This window comes from Hibiscus syriacus, unplaced genomic scaffold (genome assembly GCF_006381635.1).
Source record: "Hibiscus syriacus cultivar Baekdansim isolate YM2019G1 unplaced genomic scaffold, ASM638163v2 tig00110556_pilon, whole genome shotgun sequence".
NCBI classification, from domain to species: Eukaryota; Viridiplantae; Streptophyta; class Magnoliopsida; order Malvales; family Malvaceae; genus Hibiscus; species Hibiscus syriacus.
The window spans coordinates 4314238-4330085 of NW_024062779.1; the positions used below are offsets into that span (position 1 = coordinate 4314238).

General features: G+C 36.9%; 1 protein-coding gene across 2 annotated transcripts; it reads right to left on the bottom strand.

Annotated features, from left to right (window-relative positions):
• Positions 1 to 1315: 1315 nt before the first annotated feature.
• Positions 1316 to 4840, bottom strand: LOC120131474 (protein NARROW LEAF 1-like). 2 transcript variants are annotated; one of them, XM_039148459.1, is made up of 6 exons: positions 4655 to 4839; positions 3352 to 3857; positions 3043 to 3186; positions 2712 to 2952; positions 2033 to 2533; positions 1317 to 1943 (listed from the first exon to the last, which is right to left on the bottom strand). In XM_039148459.1, the coding sequence occupies exons 2-6, from the start codon at positions 3844 to 3846 to the stop codon at positions 1840 to 1842; spliced, it is 1485 nt and encodes a 494-aa protein (XP_039004390.1). In that variant the 5' UTR covers positions 3847 to 3857; positions 4655 to 4839; the 3' UTR covers positions 1317 to 1839. The 2 variants fall into 2 exon arrangements, with proteins under 2 accessions (XP_039004389.1, XP_039004390.1); XM_039148458.1 differs by having other exon boundaries at positions 1316 to 2533; positions 4655 to 4840.
• Between the last annotated feature and the right edge of the window lie 11008 nt (positions 4841 to 15848).

A 15848-nucleotide genomic window follows, 5' to 3' on the forward strand; every position in this document is an offset into this window, starting at 1 on the left:
TTCATATTAGTACAATTTTTCAAAATTTAACGTTAAGTTTTAATTTTTTTGAAAGATTAGTTACTAAAACGAAGCAAAATTGATAGTTTAGGTATTAAACTTGTAAATCTTTAACAATTAGATACTAAAATGAAATAAAAACTAAACACTAGGTATGATTTTGGGAAAAAACTTAAAATTGAGATATTAAAACGGATTAAAACTAATAGTTTATGTACTAAATGCGTAGTTTACCTTTTTTATATTGGTTTCTAATACTTTTACTTTCAAATTAAATATGGTTATTAAGCTACCGATGGATCTTAATAAGTAAATATTTGCTATTTTTCTATCAAAAAGAAATATTTGCTATTTTTGAAATGTTTATGAACTTATTTGTTTGATTGTTTACTATTTTTAATTTTTATGACTACTTAACTATAAGAAAGTCATTCTACTTTTGGAAATAAATAAAATTTTTAAAATTTAAAATTAAAATAAATTTTAGGGTAAACTACCATTTGCTACCTAAACTATTTGATCCGTTTTAGACTTTTAGTATCTAAATTTTTAATTTTTTCCAAAATCATACTTAACTATTAGTACATAAAATATCAGTTTTGATCCTTTTAATACATAAACTTTTAGTTTTTTAAAATAATTTAACGTAAAATTTTGAATAGAGATACTAAAATGAAATGAAAATTAAATTTTAGGTATAATTTTAAAAAATTTGAAAGTTTAAATACTAGAATGAATCAAAATTAATAGTCTATATACTAAACATGTAATTTACCCCAAATTTGATATATGTATATCAAACAAGAACACAAACATATATGATATGTTTTTTTTTGTGTAGTGTAAAAGCAACTTCGTGGTCCGGCCCGCCTCCATGCCTTAAGCTTCGCAGCTGCATGAGCTAATACATTGTTGATTATAGTAATTATTATTAACTTCTTTGTGCGGTTATTAATTTATTATAATTGGAATATGCATCTAAATAGAGCGAACAGTGCATAATTTTTTTTTCTGTATTTTTATTGATAGTTTATTTTTGTAACTATTTACATTTTATGATTTTGCTTTCTTGAAAATTTTAATACAAATTTCTAAAAATCATGCACTTATCGTGGAGGTGGAGGAACCCAGGGAACTGCAATGGTTAAGCTCAGTCAGTCGGAAATGTTACTTGTGCTCCGTTAACCTGTGTTCAATATTAGTAAGAAGTAAATTTATGAATGCATCGATATATCGATAAATTCAAGTTCAGATAATATCTGAAAATTATCCAGTGAATAGTGCATAAAATTTGTTTTTTTTTCCCCATATATACCAAGACATACAAGTAAACCTAGCAATGTATTTTAACCCAATGATTTGGGGGGAAGATGAACATAATCCCCCCAAGTAAACCTCGAACTCATTTATGCAGTCCGACACTTGCAGTTTTTCTTTTATATATTTGATCAGGAAGGCACACAAATTTGAAGCAACATAAATAATTCTGTGACCTGATTTTGATAGGATGATATATCCATGTAATTTGCCTCTTTCGTTACTCCTTCACTTCAAGTCCTTGATGCTATAGATGGAATCCGAATATTTTCTTCGTTTTGGTTCAGCCTCATCTGATCCACTCCTTAATGTTGAAAGATTCCTAGATTCCACGTTTCCCCTTTGCTTATTAACTGGAGACATTCCGTTGAAGCTAGGAATGAATTGATGTTCCACGTTAGGACCTGCTTCGACCCTATCTTCTGCTCGATATTCTGTAAGCATGATTGGTAGTGCAAGTCCTTGCCAGGACTCGCCTTCAGCCAAAACATGCCGGATGTTTAAATTAATCGGTTCCAAGTTCTATTCCATCTTATCCTTCGATGGAACCTGGATCAGAAGAGAAGACTCCCCAACTGTTGAATCAATCCCACCTGCGGAAGCATTTCTTTGATCTTCCACGGCAGCTTCATCAATAACAATGACAAATAGACATTGTCAATGCCAAAGTAAGAGCCAGATGCAAATACACACACATATTGATTGGAACGCATACCTTGAAGCCCTTCATTGGTCGTGATGAGATCAAGTTCAAGGAGATCTAAAAGACGCCCAAGATCGACTCCACTGGTCCAATTTTTAGGGGGTTGACCAACTTTGAGTTTCAACCGACCCCTGTTAGCAGTCCCACCCCAAATGATGCCAACGGGCTGTGGCTTCTCCCCTTCCTGTCCCGTTAATAGTATGAGGCTTCCACTGTCTCCTTCGAGGTCGAAAGTCTGCTGGTTCTCTCCAACAACCAGGAAATCAGTAAAGAAACAGATTCCTTTCTCATCATTGTACTCTAAAGCATATGCCATTATCGTCCCAGTGGTCAAGCCAGAGCTTCTTCCCGCTTTGACAACTTGCCTTCCAATGAGACTGCCGATCTGAGACTGCAAATCTATGATATGAACATCACCAATCTCACCTATCCCCTTTATAGTTGTAGTTACATTGTTTATATTGAAATCATCAGCAAAAGGAATAAAAGCCCCGTCAGCTCGCACAAATGTTTCTGCCGAAGGACCAAATCGTAATGGGCATGGAAGGGAGTCAAGACAATTAAACATCACTTGGCACAAATGTAAGGTTAAACATAGCATGCTTCAGGATTCTAACTCTTTGTTGAAATTCAAACAAGACATCCTAGCATCCTGATCTGAGTTCAGACAAATAAATTGGAACTGCATTACCTGGGTTTATACCGGCAAAGATTCCATACCATTGGTCATCTGTAATAAATGAGGTTGCCCTCTCTACAGCACCAAGGTACACTCCGGGACCAAGGTTGGGCGGTAAAGGATGAAACATCTTCTGATTTGGGTAGTCCAAGTCAACTGCAACATGCCGATTTGTAAGGAAACCTACCTGTCGATTTCCTGTTCGACTCTTCACAATAGCACCCAGTGTTCCATATGTCTCTTGACTGGCAACCTACATCCACAAGGAGTAACCGAGTCCGAGGGAAGTTGAGAGATACATCAACGTTTCTGGAAAGAGAATTTGTACATGCTTAACAATTACCTGTGAACCAGAACCAATGACCGGATCACTTCCTCTAAAGCCATCTACAAGCTCAGTATATAACTGTTCTTTAGGAGTTGCTGCAGGTGCACCATAATAAGAAAACTCCACAACATCCACATCACACCACACACCTCCGGGACCCTGAAACAATAATTTGAACAAACATTTTAACATCTGAAAATTCTTGCTAAGATCCAATACGTTTGTTAAAAAACTTCCAAAATAGTTTAAAAAAAATCAAACATGACATGAAATAGTGAACTTCCCATGGTTATTGTACCAGTGAAGCAAAGAGCATTAGCTCACCTCAAGAGCAGCAGGTAAGCATTGAAACTGGTTAAGCCATTGCCTGTGAACTTTATGAGCAACAAAGACAAGAATAGCTGGTATATCTGTCAGGACACCCCGACGGATACGGAACCCAATTGCTGTGCCAAGACTAAACCTACGCAATTTTTTACTGTGGAACGCTCTAATGGTCATTAACTCGAGTAAAGTAGTTGCTCGCTGCCTCGATGGTAGCCGTCCAAGAGTTTCTGGCAACACCCCTTTCTGTAGGTTTCCAAAATAGTTTGCTCTATCTTCTGCTGCGTCAATTAATCGACTCGAAGTAGGCCATGAGAAGTAGGCAGCATTGCTCTCAGAATGCTGAGCGTTAGAAGCAAAGGGTTGAACAGGCGGAGGACTTGATGAAGGAAGATTAACATGATTGCAGCAATTTCTCTCCATATCTAAAGCAGATTCCTCTGATTCTGTTGATCCAGAGTGATGAAATCTTAAATCCGATCTGGTCTGCTCCATCTTACACCTCTCTTACACAATAAGAAATCAATTTGTCTCAAAACTTAGCACAAGTTTTAGTGATATAAGAAAGCAAACCAAAGTGCAAACTTGATCATGGTCATAGAGAATACTTAATAAACAGATAAACAAGTGTAGCTAAATAGCAAACCAGAGCAACTGCAAAAGGCAACAGATCAACTCAAATGAACAAGAGAAAGAAAGAGAAAAAGAATCAAGAGCAGTGAGCTTCAACGGTCTAACCCCTTGCATGGAGAAAATACTAATACAGTACAAAACTATGAAATGTCAATCGCAGTTAACAACGTATTAAATATGGATAGAACACATAACTATACTCAAATAACCAATAAATCACCCAAAAAAACATTAATGGAAACTAAATGTCTGACTCCCATTGAGGAAAGAAAATCTTTGCAACGGTGTTTTCCAAAGTGAAAGCAAACCAGGATGGAACAATGATATCATCCTCAGTGAGGGAAAATACTACCAATAGGATAATAGCTTAGATATCAGCAGATAGAGAGCCAAAAATAGATACCCTTTTATTGGAAGATGATGAAAACAAGGAGCAAAAATCGAACCTTTCGGATATGGGTATATCAGGAGTTCGTGTAATAATGGATTAATCAAAACCCAGAAAGCTAAAAAGCAACAATCCAACATATTAAATCCCAAAAATCAGATTAATAAATATATTTAAAAACTAAAAAGAATAGATAAAATATTCGGACAAATTTAGAAGCAAAGTTAGATAAAGTTATAACCTTTGTCGAGACGCCTGAGCATATATTAAGCTAAGACTCACCTATAAACAATGGTGGAGCTGGGATAGAGGACTCCAAGTCAAGCCCTTTGGAGGTTTCATGCTCTGTGACTATCGCACATAACTTGTTAACCTCCAAAAAGGATGAAACTTGAAATCGGTCACTACGACTGAGTCTATTTGAAGCTCTAAGAATAAGAGAGGCACTCAATTTAGAAAGATGAAGCTTTTTCTCAGTGATGGAAGAAAATATCTACTAGTTGCTACCTGCTGATTGTTATATTGCTTTGTCCAGTCAATCAATCTATAAATAAATAAAAATACTGCATATTTTGTTACAGAGTATAGACTAATCTAGGAACTATTTAGATAATGGGATTTTTCGTTTTAATTGAATGGCTGGGCATGTAAAGGTTGAAAAAGAAGAAACTGCAAGCAGTACAAGAGAAAATATAATGAAGAAATGCGGCAAAGGGTGTATAACTGTGTATATATATTTTTCTTATACTGATATTTCAGTCTGATGGGGGCAAATTAGGGGCCATCCATATTTGCCCCCCAAAAGCAACACAAATTCTTCTCTTAAACAAATTCTAGATCCTACCTATTTATTCATTTGAGATTTAGAATTTTGATTTCCTTCCATTTTAGTAGTAATAACAATTTTTGTTTCCCCTGTCACGCAAATTTTATTTATTTTACTGTGATAAAGGTGACTAAAGAAAATTGAGGCAATGATTTGAAAGGTTGGTCCACTACCATATAATAATGATGATATTGTTGTATTATACTAGTAAGAAATAGATGTCATGTGGGGGCATGTAAGGGTCTAATTTGGTGGTTGAAGAAGGCCTCAGTATTCCTCGAATCTCCAATTTTATAATATTACAAGTTTTTCTTTTTGTCGTCTTTAATGGGTTTGATATAAAAGAAAGAGAAAATCGCTTCAGTGACCAAAAATGCCTTATAATATACGATTTTAATCAACTTTTTTTGGATTTGCCAAAATGACCAACAAAATCGCAACGCGAAATAAAAATCGCAACGCGATCCCCAGAATCGCAAATCAGTTTCCAAAATCGCAACGCGATTCTTGAAAATCGCAATGCGATAGTACAAATTCGCATTGCGATTTTCCAAAATCGCAACGCGAATATGAAAATCGCAACGCGAACACATAAATCGCAACGCGTATCCGTAAATCGCAACGTGTATCCGTAAATCGCAACGCGTATGGGTAAATCGCAATGCGTATCCGTATATCGCAACGCGTATCCGTAAATCGCAACGATAATCCGTAAATCGCAGCGAGAATCTGTAAATCGCAACGATAATCCGTAAATCGCAACGATAATCCGTAAATCACAACACTGAAATTTTGGGTATATAACACTGAAATCATAAACTAAATCCCTAAATCGCAACTCATTCCATCTCCATCTATCACTCTCTCCGGCGACATCCGTTCCTATATCCAACGACATCCTTCCCAATCCGGCAACAGGTTTTAGTTTCGCAGCTCGTCTGTTTAGTAAATTAATTTACAACCATGAAATCATCTAATGTTGATCATGTTTGGATAGATTTGTGTTTTGGAGGGTCATGGGATAATGTTCATGGTGTTTTACAATATATGCCTTTACCCATGAATCTTCAACTAAAATTGTCTTTACAAAAGTTAACTTATGAAACTCTAATGCTACGTGTTTCAAATAAATTGAATTTAGAGCCCCTAAGTGGATTTAGGCTATCTTATCAGAGAAATGGTAAAGTTTATTTGTTAACCGACAATGAAGATGTTGAACGATTCATTGCTTACATTTGTGTTTCACAAGATGATGTTACATTGTATGTTGTTGAACCTAGAAGTAGTATTGTTGGGTCAGTAGCGGGTAGTAATCAACTAAGTTTTTCTCAAAACCCACAACCTTTCTCTAATCCAAATCCCAATCAACTTTCAGCACCAAATTCCGATTTTCGTATTGACCAGTTAGACGATGATGAGCCAACAGAAAAAATTGTGAGTACTAGTCAGTATTCGAAATTTGGTCTTGGTCAATATCCGGACTTTGATATTGGTCAATACACGGATTTTGATGATGTTTCAGAAGAAGAAACATACCCTGCGTGTAATGATTTTGATATTGGTCAATACCCGAATTTTGATGATGAAACAGCCGTTGCCGAAGAATGTATTGTTGATGATAATGAGGAGGAAGTTACGACTGTGAATGAACATGTTGAACATCCATTCTGTAATTCATATAATCCTGAAGAAAAAAAAGAAGAAGAAAAAGTCCCCGAAGAAAAGAAAATGCCACGGGCGTATAACTGGAATATGCCAGATTTACTTCAGATACCGGAAGAAGAGTTGATAAAGAAAGCAGTTGATTGTTACACAAAAGTTATTCGTATCAAGAAATATGATTGTTTTGATACAAAAGAAGACTTGAAGATAGCTTTGTATACGAAATGTGTGGAAGATGGCTATCAACTAAAAGTTAACAAATCAAGCAAAGATCGTTTCGAAACAAGGTGTATGATTGACAAAAACTGTACGTGGCGTATGATTGCAAAGAGAATAAAAGATTGCAAAATGTTTCAAGTTAGGATTTTTATTGATAAACATACATGTTCAAGAACCCAAGTTTTTCCTCACCATAGACAGGCAAACAAAAAGGTGTTGGGTGGTTTTCTGGCTGAGTTAATGTTTTTGAATGGCAGGGTATATCGGGGACATGAAATTATGACTGACATGAATGCTCGGTTCAAGATTAGTATATCATATTCTCAAGCTTGGAGAGCCAAATGTTATGCCTTGGAATTGTTGAGGGGGTCGCCAGAAGCATCGTTTGCCCAACTGCCGGCTTATTGTCACAATTTAAAGCTGAAAAATCCTGGGTCGGTAACTCATATCAAAACAGATAGAGATGGACGCTTTGAGTTGCTGTTTATCGCCATTGGTGCTACGGTTAGTAAATCAATATAATTTTGTTGACTCATTTTTGTTAGTTACATGCATTTCACATTTAAATGATTATATTTCTTGTGTATATTATTTTGTAGATTCGTTCGTTTATTACTTGCATGCGCCCAGTTATTATAGTTGACGGAGCACATTTGAAAGGTCGATACCTTGGAGTAAACTTATTAGCAGTAGCCATGGATGCTAACAATGGGATATTGCCAATAGCTTACGGGGTTGGCAAATCTGAAACCTCTGATTCATGGACATGGTTTATGGGGCATCTTAGGGATTGCATAGGTCCTATTAGCAATCTGACAATCATATCCGATAGGGCAAACTCAATTGACAACGCTGTTAGAAGGTGTTTCCCAGATGCTTTTCATGGACTTTGTGGTGTTCATTTGTATAGAAATCTAAAATCAAGGTCTGCTGGTATAAAAAAGCACAAATGGACATACTGGAAGGCTGTAAAAGCTTATCGGGAAGTGGATTTCAATAAGCATATAAATTGTTTAAGACGTGTTTTGCCTCAGTGTGCTCAAACAGTAGAAGATGTCGGGTTTGAAAGATGGTCAAGAGTACATCAACTTGGAGCAAGATATGGTTTCATGACGTCTAATAGTGCAGAATCAATCAACGCTCTAAGTCGTCATTCCCGGAAATTACCCATTACTATGTTAATGGAGTTTTTTCGAGCCTCTATTCAACAGTGGTACTACAAGAAAAGAAACCATGCAGGTATTATTTCTTTGAATTCGTAACTTATCATATTTATATATTTTACTAAGTATTGTTTATTTAAATTTACAGGAACATTGGAACATCGTGTTACACCATGGACTGAAAAAAAGATAACAAAACGTGTTGTGAAGTCAACGTCATGGAGAGTTGAACCATGTTCAAACACTTTGTTTCAAGTACTGGATAATAACTTAAATGGGCTAGTCGATCTAAATGTAAAGACGTGTAGTTGTATAAATGACAAACATCTGGTTATCCGTGTGGCCATGTTATAAAAGTTGCTCTTCATTTAAACCAAGATGATTCAAGCGCATACGCTATGGATTGCTACACTACAGAAGTTTATCGACAGACTTATGCCGAGATTGTCTACCCTATTCCACATCTTTCTGAGTGGGACATACCAGATGACTTACAAACAGTTTTGCCACCAGCCATGGACAGAAGGCTACCTGGCCGACCAAAAAGTCACGATCGTATACCGTCTAAGGGTGAAGAGAAGAAGAGATCGACATGTAGTCGGTGCAAGGAAAGTGGTCATACAAGGTTGACATGTGGATCACCAGTGCCATCAAAATCATCTTTTCCTCTACCAAAATATGGATCCTCATCAAAATCCAAAGCTCATATGGTGTCAAGCAAAAGGCAATCATCTTTAAAATCCCAATCACAATTGGCTTCACCTTTTGGGACTGTTAACTTAGGTGATTTTTAAATGCAAACGTTGTATTATGTGGATTTTATGTGTGAACTTTTAACATTTTCAGTTGAATTAATGACTCAGGCCAACCATTTTGACTTAACCAACTCTTGTTATTCAGTTGTTATCACTATTAGGCATGCATTTGACTATCGCAACACGGAAATTACAATCGCAACGAGAGAATCGCAATGCGAAATGAAAATCCCAACATGAAAATCGCAATGCGGAAATGAAAATCGCAACGAGAGAATCGCAATGCGAAATGAAAATCGCAATGCGAAATGAAAAGCGCAACGAGAGAATCGCAATGCGAAATGAAAATCGCAATGCGAAAATGAAAATCGCAACGAGAGAATCGCAATGCGAAATTAAAATCACATTGCGATTCTCTCGTTGCGATTTTCATTTCCGCATTGCGATTTTCATTTCGCATTGCGATTCTCTCGTTGCGATTTTCATTTCGCATTGCGATTTTCATTTCGCATTGCGATAGTCATTTTTGCCTTCAACATAATGCAGATTGAAATCAACAAAATCAACCATTACATTTCAATCAATTAAACAAGCACAAATAAGAATTATGTTCGCATCAATTACACAAATCAACTTTTACAAATCATCTTTTACAAATCAATTAAACAATCAAAAAATAAGCAATAATTCTTATTTCCGATCATCTACTATTGAATCAACTTTTACAAATCAATTAAACAATCAAAAAACAATCAATTAAACTATTGAATCAACTTTTGCAGCCATACATCATTTTCACGCAGTTCACTTCTGAGATTAACCTGCAGAAACCAAACATTTGCTCAAACAACACTTTCTACACATCTAAAACCTACAAACAGCAAATTATTGAATTCTAGGTACTTAACCAAACATTTTCAAACCAAAAGTATATAAACTTACCAATTGTTTATGGACATTTTTATAACGCGGATGCATGTAGGCAGCGTCTCGTATATATCGATTTAGCCATATAATACCGAAACCACAAGCCTACTGCAGCTCTATCTCTATCGGTGGGAGGTAGATACTTGATGCTTCCCGTCGTCAAACGCTCCAACGCCAAGCATACGAGAGGACCACAATCTCCTCTGGCTCCGCTCGTTTGTTGTGGCGCGGTCTCGTCTCTAATAACTGTAATATTGAGCTTCTTTGGCTTCTTGTTTCCAGAACGAGTCCAATAATTGATCGCATCCAAGAATTTAGCCAAATGAGAGCTCCATCCCTTAATAACATCTCTTAAATCAGCCAATGATATGTAATTTATCATGCTGTCATACACTATTGTCTTAAGGGATGGGAGCTGAAGCTCGACGAGAATCCAATGTTTACGTTCCAAAACAGGGATAAACACCTGCAATCATAAGTAATAATTCATTCATTTGCGCACTTATTTCATAAAACCTTTAAACTCAATCTAAAATAAATACTAACCTTATCGACCTCCCACCATGCAGGATAAAGTTTAGCTTGTCCATTGCCCAAATCAAATGATTCATCTCGTGCATTCTTCAAGTGAACGGCGTTAAAAGACGTCGGCATAATTGTATATCGTATATTTTTATTTTTCTTAAGTTTTCTTATTATTAGAAGACGTGTCACCCACGCATCGATATGCTGTTTTACAAAAAAAGACATATATTAGTGACTTACATAAATTTAAAAAAAAAATTAATCAAATTGAAATATAAGAAAAATATAAGACTTACCCCCCCCATCGAAATAGCCATTGTCTTCGACCCCTAATAATACGCCCCACCAAGACCGATCAAGCAACAAATAGATATCATCGGTGAGCTTGCATATGTCAGTGAAACACCCCTGGCTCCGCTCATGTAGATAAAAATCAACAGCGGTCTTAGCCCAAAGGGTGTTATCCAGAATTGTGTCCGGTAGTTGTTCCCTCTCCTCTTCAGATACCGGTATGGTACTGGCCGGTAACTCATACGAGAGCCAACTTGAATCCATCATGTCCGGCACGTCAGAGGGTTTCTCAAGAAGCCTACATATGACGCCATGTGAATCGGGCTCTTGAATGGTGGGAGGGACCTCTTCAATGATGACAGTGGCCTCTTGAACGGTGGGAGGGGACTCTCGAGGAATGATAGGGGGCCTCTTCAACGATAGGAGTGGACTCTTGAGGGATGACAGGCGAGTCGGGCTTCTTCTTGCGGTGTCTTCGCACTATTGGGGTGTACGGAGACTTAATAGCACGTGCACGCTGTCTGATGCGTGAACTCCGTCGTGCAAGCATAACCCGACGTAAAGCATCCACTCTATCGGGCCGCTAAATAATTAAATACAAAAATCAGTAAATAAACAGACATGATATTTAAACAGTGAAAACAAAGACAAATATGTTTCAAACTTGCATTGTATTCACCCAAGTCATTATTCTATCATAGTTCACAAAATGCATCAGATAACAAAGAAAAATATGTTTCAAACTAATACCCTGAAGTTAGTATTTGTCTTTGTTTTGTCTATTGGTTGAAGTAATGCAATCCATTCAAGTTTCAATTTGCAGAAGAAGAAATAGTTTACTTTCGCAACACGAAACTTAAAATCGCAACGCGAAATGATAATCGCAACGAGAAACCAAAATCGCAACGCGAAACCAAAATCGCAACGCGAAATGAAAATCGCAACGACAGAATCGCAATGCGAAATGAAAATCGCAACGAAAGAATCGCAACGCGAAATGAAAATCGCAATGCGATTTTGGTTTCGCGTTGCGATTCTGTCGTTGCGATTTTCATTTCGCGTTGCGATTTTGGTTTCGCGTTGCGATTTTAAGTTTCGTGTTGCGAAAGTAAACTATTTCTTCTTCTGCAAATTGAAACTTGAATGGATTGCATTACTTCAACCAAAAGACAAAACAAAGACAAATACTATTTCACAGTGTTAAAGAATACACAGTTTAGCAGAATTGGCAGCAACCGAACAAATTTACTTTCAACCAAAAGACAAAACAAAGACAAATACTATTTCACAGTGTTAAGAATACACAGTTTAGCAGAATTGGCAGCAACCGAACAAATTTACTTTCAACCAAAAGACAAAACAAAGACAAATACTATTTCACAGTGTTAAAGAATACACAGTTTAGCAGAATTGGCAGCAACCGAACAAATTTACTTTCAACCAAAAGACAAAACAAAGACAAATACTATTTCACAGTGTTAAAGAATACACAGTTTAGCAGAATTGGCAGCAACCGAACAAATTACTTTCAACCAAAAGACAAAACAAAGACAATACTATTTCACAGTGTTAAAGAATACACAGTTTAGCAGAATTGGCAGCAACCGAACAAATTTACTTTCAACCAAAAGACAAAACAAAGACAAATACTATTTCACAGTGTTAAAGAATACACAGTTTAGCAGAATTGGCAGCAACCGAACAAATTTACTTTAACCAAAAGACAAAACAAAGACAAATACTATTTCACAGTGTTAAAGAATACACAGTTTAGCAGAATTGGCAGCAACCGAACAAATTTACTTTTAACCAAAAGACAAAACAAAGACAAATACTATTTCACAGTGTTAAAGAATACACAGTTTAGCAGAATTGGCAGCAACCGAACAAATTTACTTTCAACCAAAAGACAAAACAAAGACAAATACTATTTCACAGTGTTAAAGAATACACAGTTTAGCAGAATTGGCAGCAACCGAATAAATTTACTAAGCAATCTAAGTGAAATGGCTAATCTAAGTGAAATTACGAGTAAATTTATCATTAAGTTAAATATGGAAAATCTTAAACTTACCTCGTTGCGTAGAGTATGAACCTCATTCTGCAACGATACTATCATCTCACGTAGAGCGGCAACCTCACCACGTAAAGTTGACACCTCCACACGCCATGCACCATCGTTATCGCGTAGAGTACCGATCTCCTCACGCAAGGCATTGACCTCATCACGTAACTCCCTTGACTCATCCCGTGGAGGTGGAGGTGGAGAACAGGGAGATAGGAGTCGTGGCATCTTTGCCGGTCGCCTATCATGAGGTGATGGTGGAGAAGAGGCTCGATGATGTGACGGGATAGGTGATGGCTCTCGTTCTAGAGGTGTATAGTCGGGTCGATCGGGTGATGGCTCTAGGTGAGGTGATGGCTCTCGAATTGGAGGAAGTGGATGCTGCTCATCGTCCGTGCCATCAAAAAAACTCTGACTAGCTTGCCACCAATCAGTGGCAAGCTCTTCCTCCGTGGGTGTCAGTCTTTGTAATGGAATGTTGGCCTCCTAAAATATAAAAACTCAAACAAAGTTAAACGTCTACTATTAATAACTTGTTTATATATTATATGAAAGTATTTGTGTTAACTTACATTATTTATTGTCGCATATGGTATTAAGTCTTCCCAATCCAACAGAGTTTTCCTCTTCCAGGAAATAGCCCTGGGAATATCATTTGACGTTTTTATTGCATATGTACGCATGCTGGGGAAAGCCTCGAATATCCAAATCTACAAACAATATAATAACAAAATTAGTAATTGTTAAATAATTAATTATAATTTTAGAAACATTATATAGAAATTCTTACCTTAAAGGCCCAAACAAAGCCTGACAAAGTGTATTTCGACCCATCGCCACGCAAACTTTTGCGGTCATCAAAGGCAGTAGACAACTTAGTCCAGGTAGCTTTCCATATATACGAACCCCACGGAAACAGATTCCATGCATTCAGGTCCTCTACCAATATTATTAGCTCCCGAGGAATAGGTTGTCTGGCCTCTCTGCCTAAAAAGCCGGCATACACAAGTAGTAGAAGGCATACTCGGACAACATCGACGTCATCCATCCGAGTGAAACCAGCTTTCTTATTAAACAATTTCTTCAGGTCGTCGACGTGTAGGTTCGGCTTCTCCATTGACTCATCCGGAAAAACCCGGGATAACCATGATGGGCGGGCGATATGACGAGTGTACCGGCCTACATCATCGTGTCCGAATCGTAGACCAGTGATTAAGCAGAACTCCTTCCGCCCAAAATAAGTATACGCTGGTAGAAAATGAAACCATATCTCTTCCTCACCACGTTGTATACTGTCGGGTAGATTTGATGTCATGGTCTGAAGCCACAAATGGGTCAAATTAGCATCTCCACCCGGATGCTGTACTCTCAGCCATGGCCCGAAGCAGGTTTCCTCAAACAATTGTCTTTGAGCAGGTGAAAGCTTCGAAGCAATTGTAGTGGCTAGGCTAACTTTATTCCTTAATGTCAATGAAGCCGAAAAAAATTTCTACAAAAACAATAAACATACCAAGTTAGATATACCAAACACTACACTGTGAAGATATACCAAAAACAATAAACATAAAAAGTAGTAGTTTATTCTTGAAACTAAAATTTGCAACACTGTTTTGTCTTTTGGTTGAAATGAAAATCGCAACGAGAGAATGACTGTCGCAACGAGAGAAATGAAAATCGCAACGAGAGAATCGCAACGCGAAATGAAAATCGCAACGAGAGAATCGCAACGCGAAATGAAAATTGCAATGCGATTTTGGTTTCACGTTGCGATTCTCTCGTTGCGATTTTCATTTCGCGTTGCGATTCTCTCGTTGCGATTTTCATTTCTCTCGTTGCGACAGTCATTCTCTCGTTGCGATTTTCATTTATCTCGTTGCGACTCTTCTGCAAATTGAAACTTGAATGGATTGCATTACTTCAACCAAAAGACAGAACAAAGACAAAGACAAATACTAACTTGAAAATCGCAACGAGAGAATAGCAACGCGAAATGAAAATCGCAACGACAGAATCGTAACGCGAAATGAAATCTAAGTGAAATGGTTAATCTATTATTGAAATGACCAGTAAACTTATCATCAGTTTCAATATGAAAAACCTACAATAATGCAAACATTTCAAAATAAAAATAATTAAAAAAACTAACCCTCGGAGGTTGATTTTCCATTTCTGAATATTGTGAGGGATTTCTGACCGTGAATGGTTGTGAGGGATTTCGCCGGAGATGGGGACGGAAATCTTCGGAGATGGGGACGGATTTCTTCGCCGTAGAGAGTGAGAGATGGAGATGGGACTGAGTTGTGATTTTAGGTTTTAGGTTATGAGTTGCGATTACGGGATTTTGTCTTAATATTCGTTTTTGTAATTTGAAAATAAAATACGCGTAGCGATTATAATGGCGCTTTAAATATCGCGTTGCGATTTACGGATACGCGTTGCGATTTTATGTATTATCGTTGCGATTTACGGATACGCGTTGCGATATACGGATACGCATTGCGATTTACCCATACGCGTTGCGATTTACGGATACACGTTGCGATTTACGGATACGCGTTGCGATTTATGTGTTCGCGTTGCGATTTTCATATTCGCGTTGCGATTTTGGAAAATCGCAATGCGAATTTGTACTATCGCATTGCGATTTTCAAGAATCGCGTTGCGATTTTGGAAACTGATTTGCGATTCTGGGGATCGCGTTGCGATTTTTATTTCGCGTTGCGATTTTGTTGGTCATTTTGGCAAATCCAAAAAAAGTTGGTTAAAATCGTATATTATAAGACATTTTTGTCACTGAGGCGATTTTATCTAAAAGAAATGAATTTATTTGTGATATTTTCTACCACTAGGAGTCTAGGATTATGTTCCTATTGCTCCACTTGTCCTAACCTTTCTATCAGAAGTATGATAACATCAAATTTTGTAGGAAAAACCATTTGCAAATTATTTTAATTTTTAATCAAAAATTTATTTTTTTTTAATTTTTTTTATAAATTTTTCATCTCTTGAAATCTTATAAATTTAATTTCTTAATATAAAATTC

What these genes read in the sequence shown, in the direction of transcription:
- LOC120131474 (XM_039148458.1), bottom strand. Translation starts at nt 3,846, where the DNA reads ATGGAGCAGACCAGATCGGATTTAAGATTTCATCACTCTGGATCAACA. An exon ending in TCATTGGTTCTGGTTCACAG is followed by an intron (nt 2,953 to 3,042) that starts GTAATTGTTAAG and finishes TTGTGGATGTAG; the next exon opens with GTTGCCAGTCAAGAGACATA. An exon ending in CTTTGCCGGTATAAACCCAG is followed by an intron (nt 2,534 to 2,711) that starts GTAATGCAGTTC and finishes GTCCTTCGGCAG; the next exon opens with AAACATTTGTGCGAGCTGAC.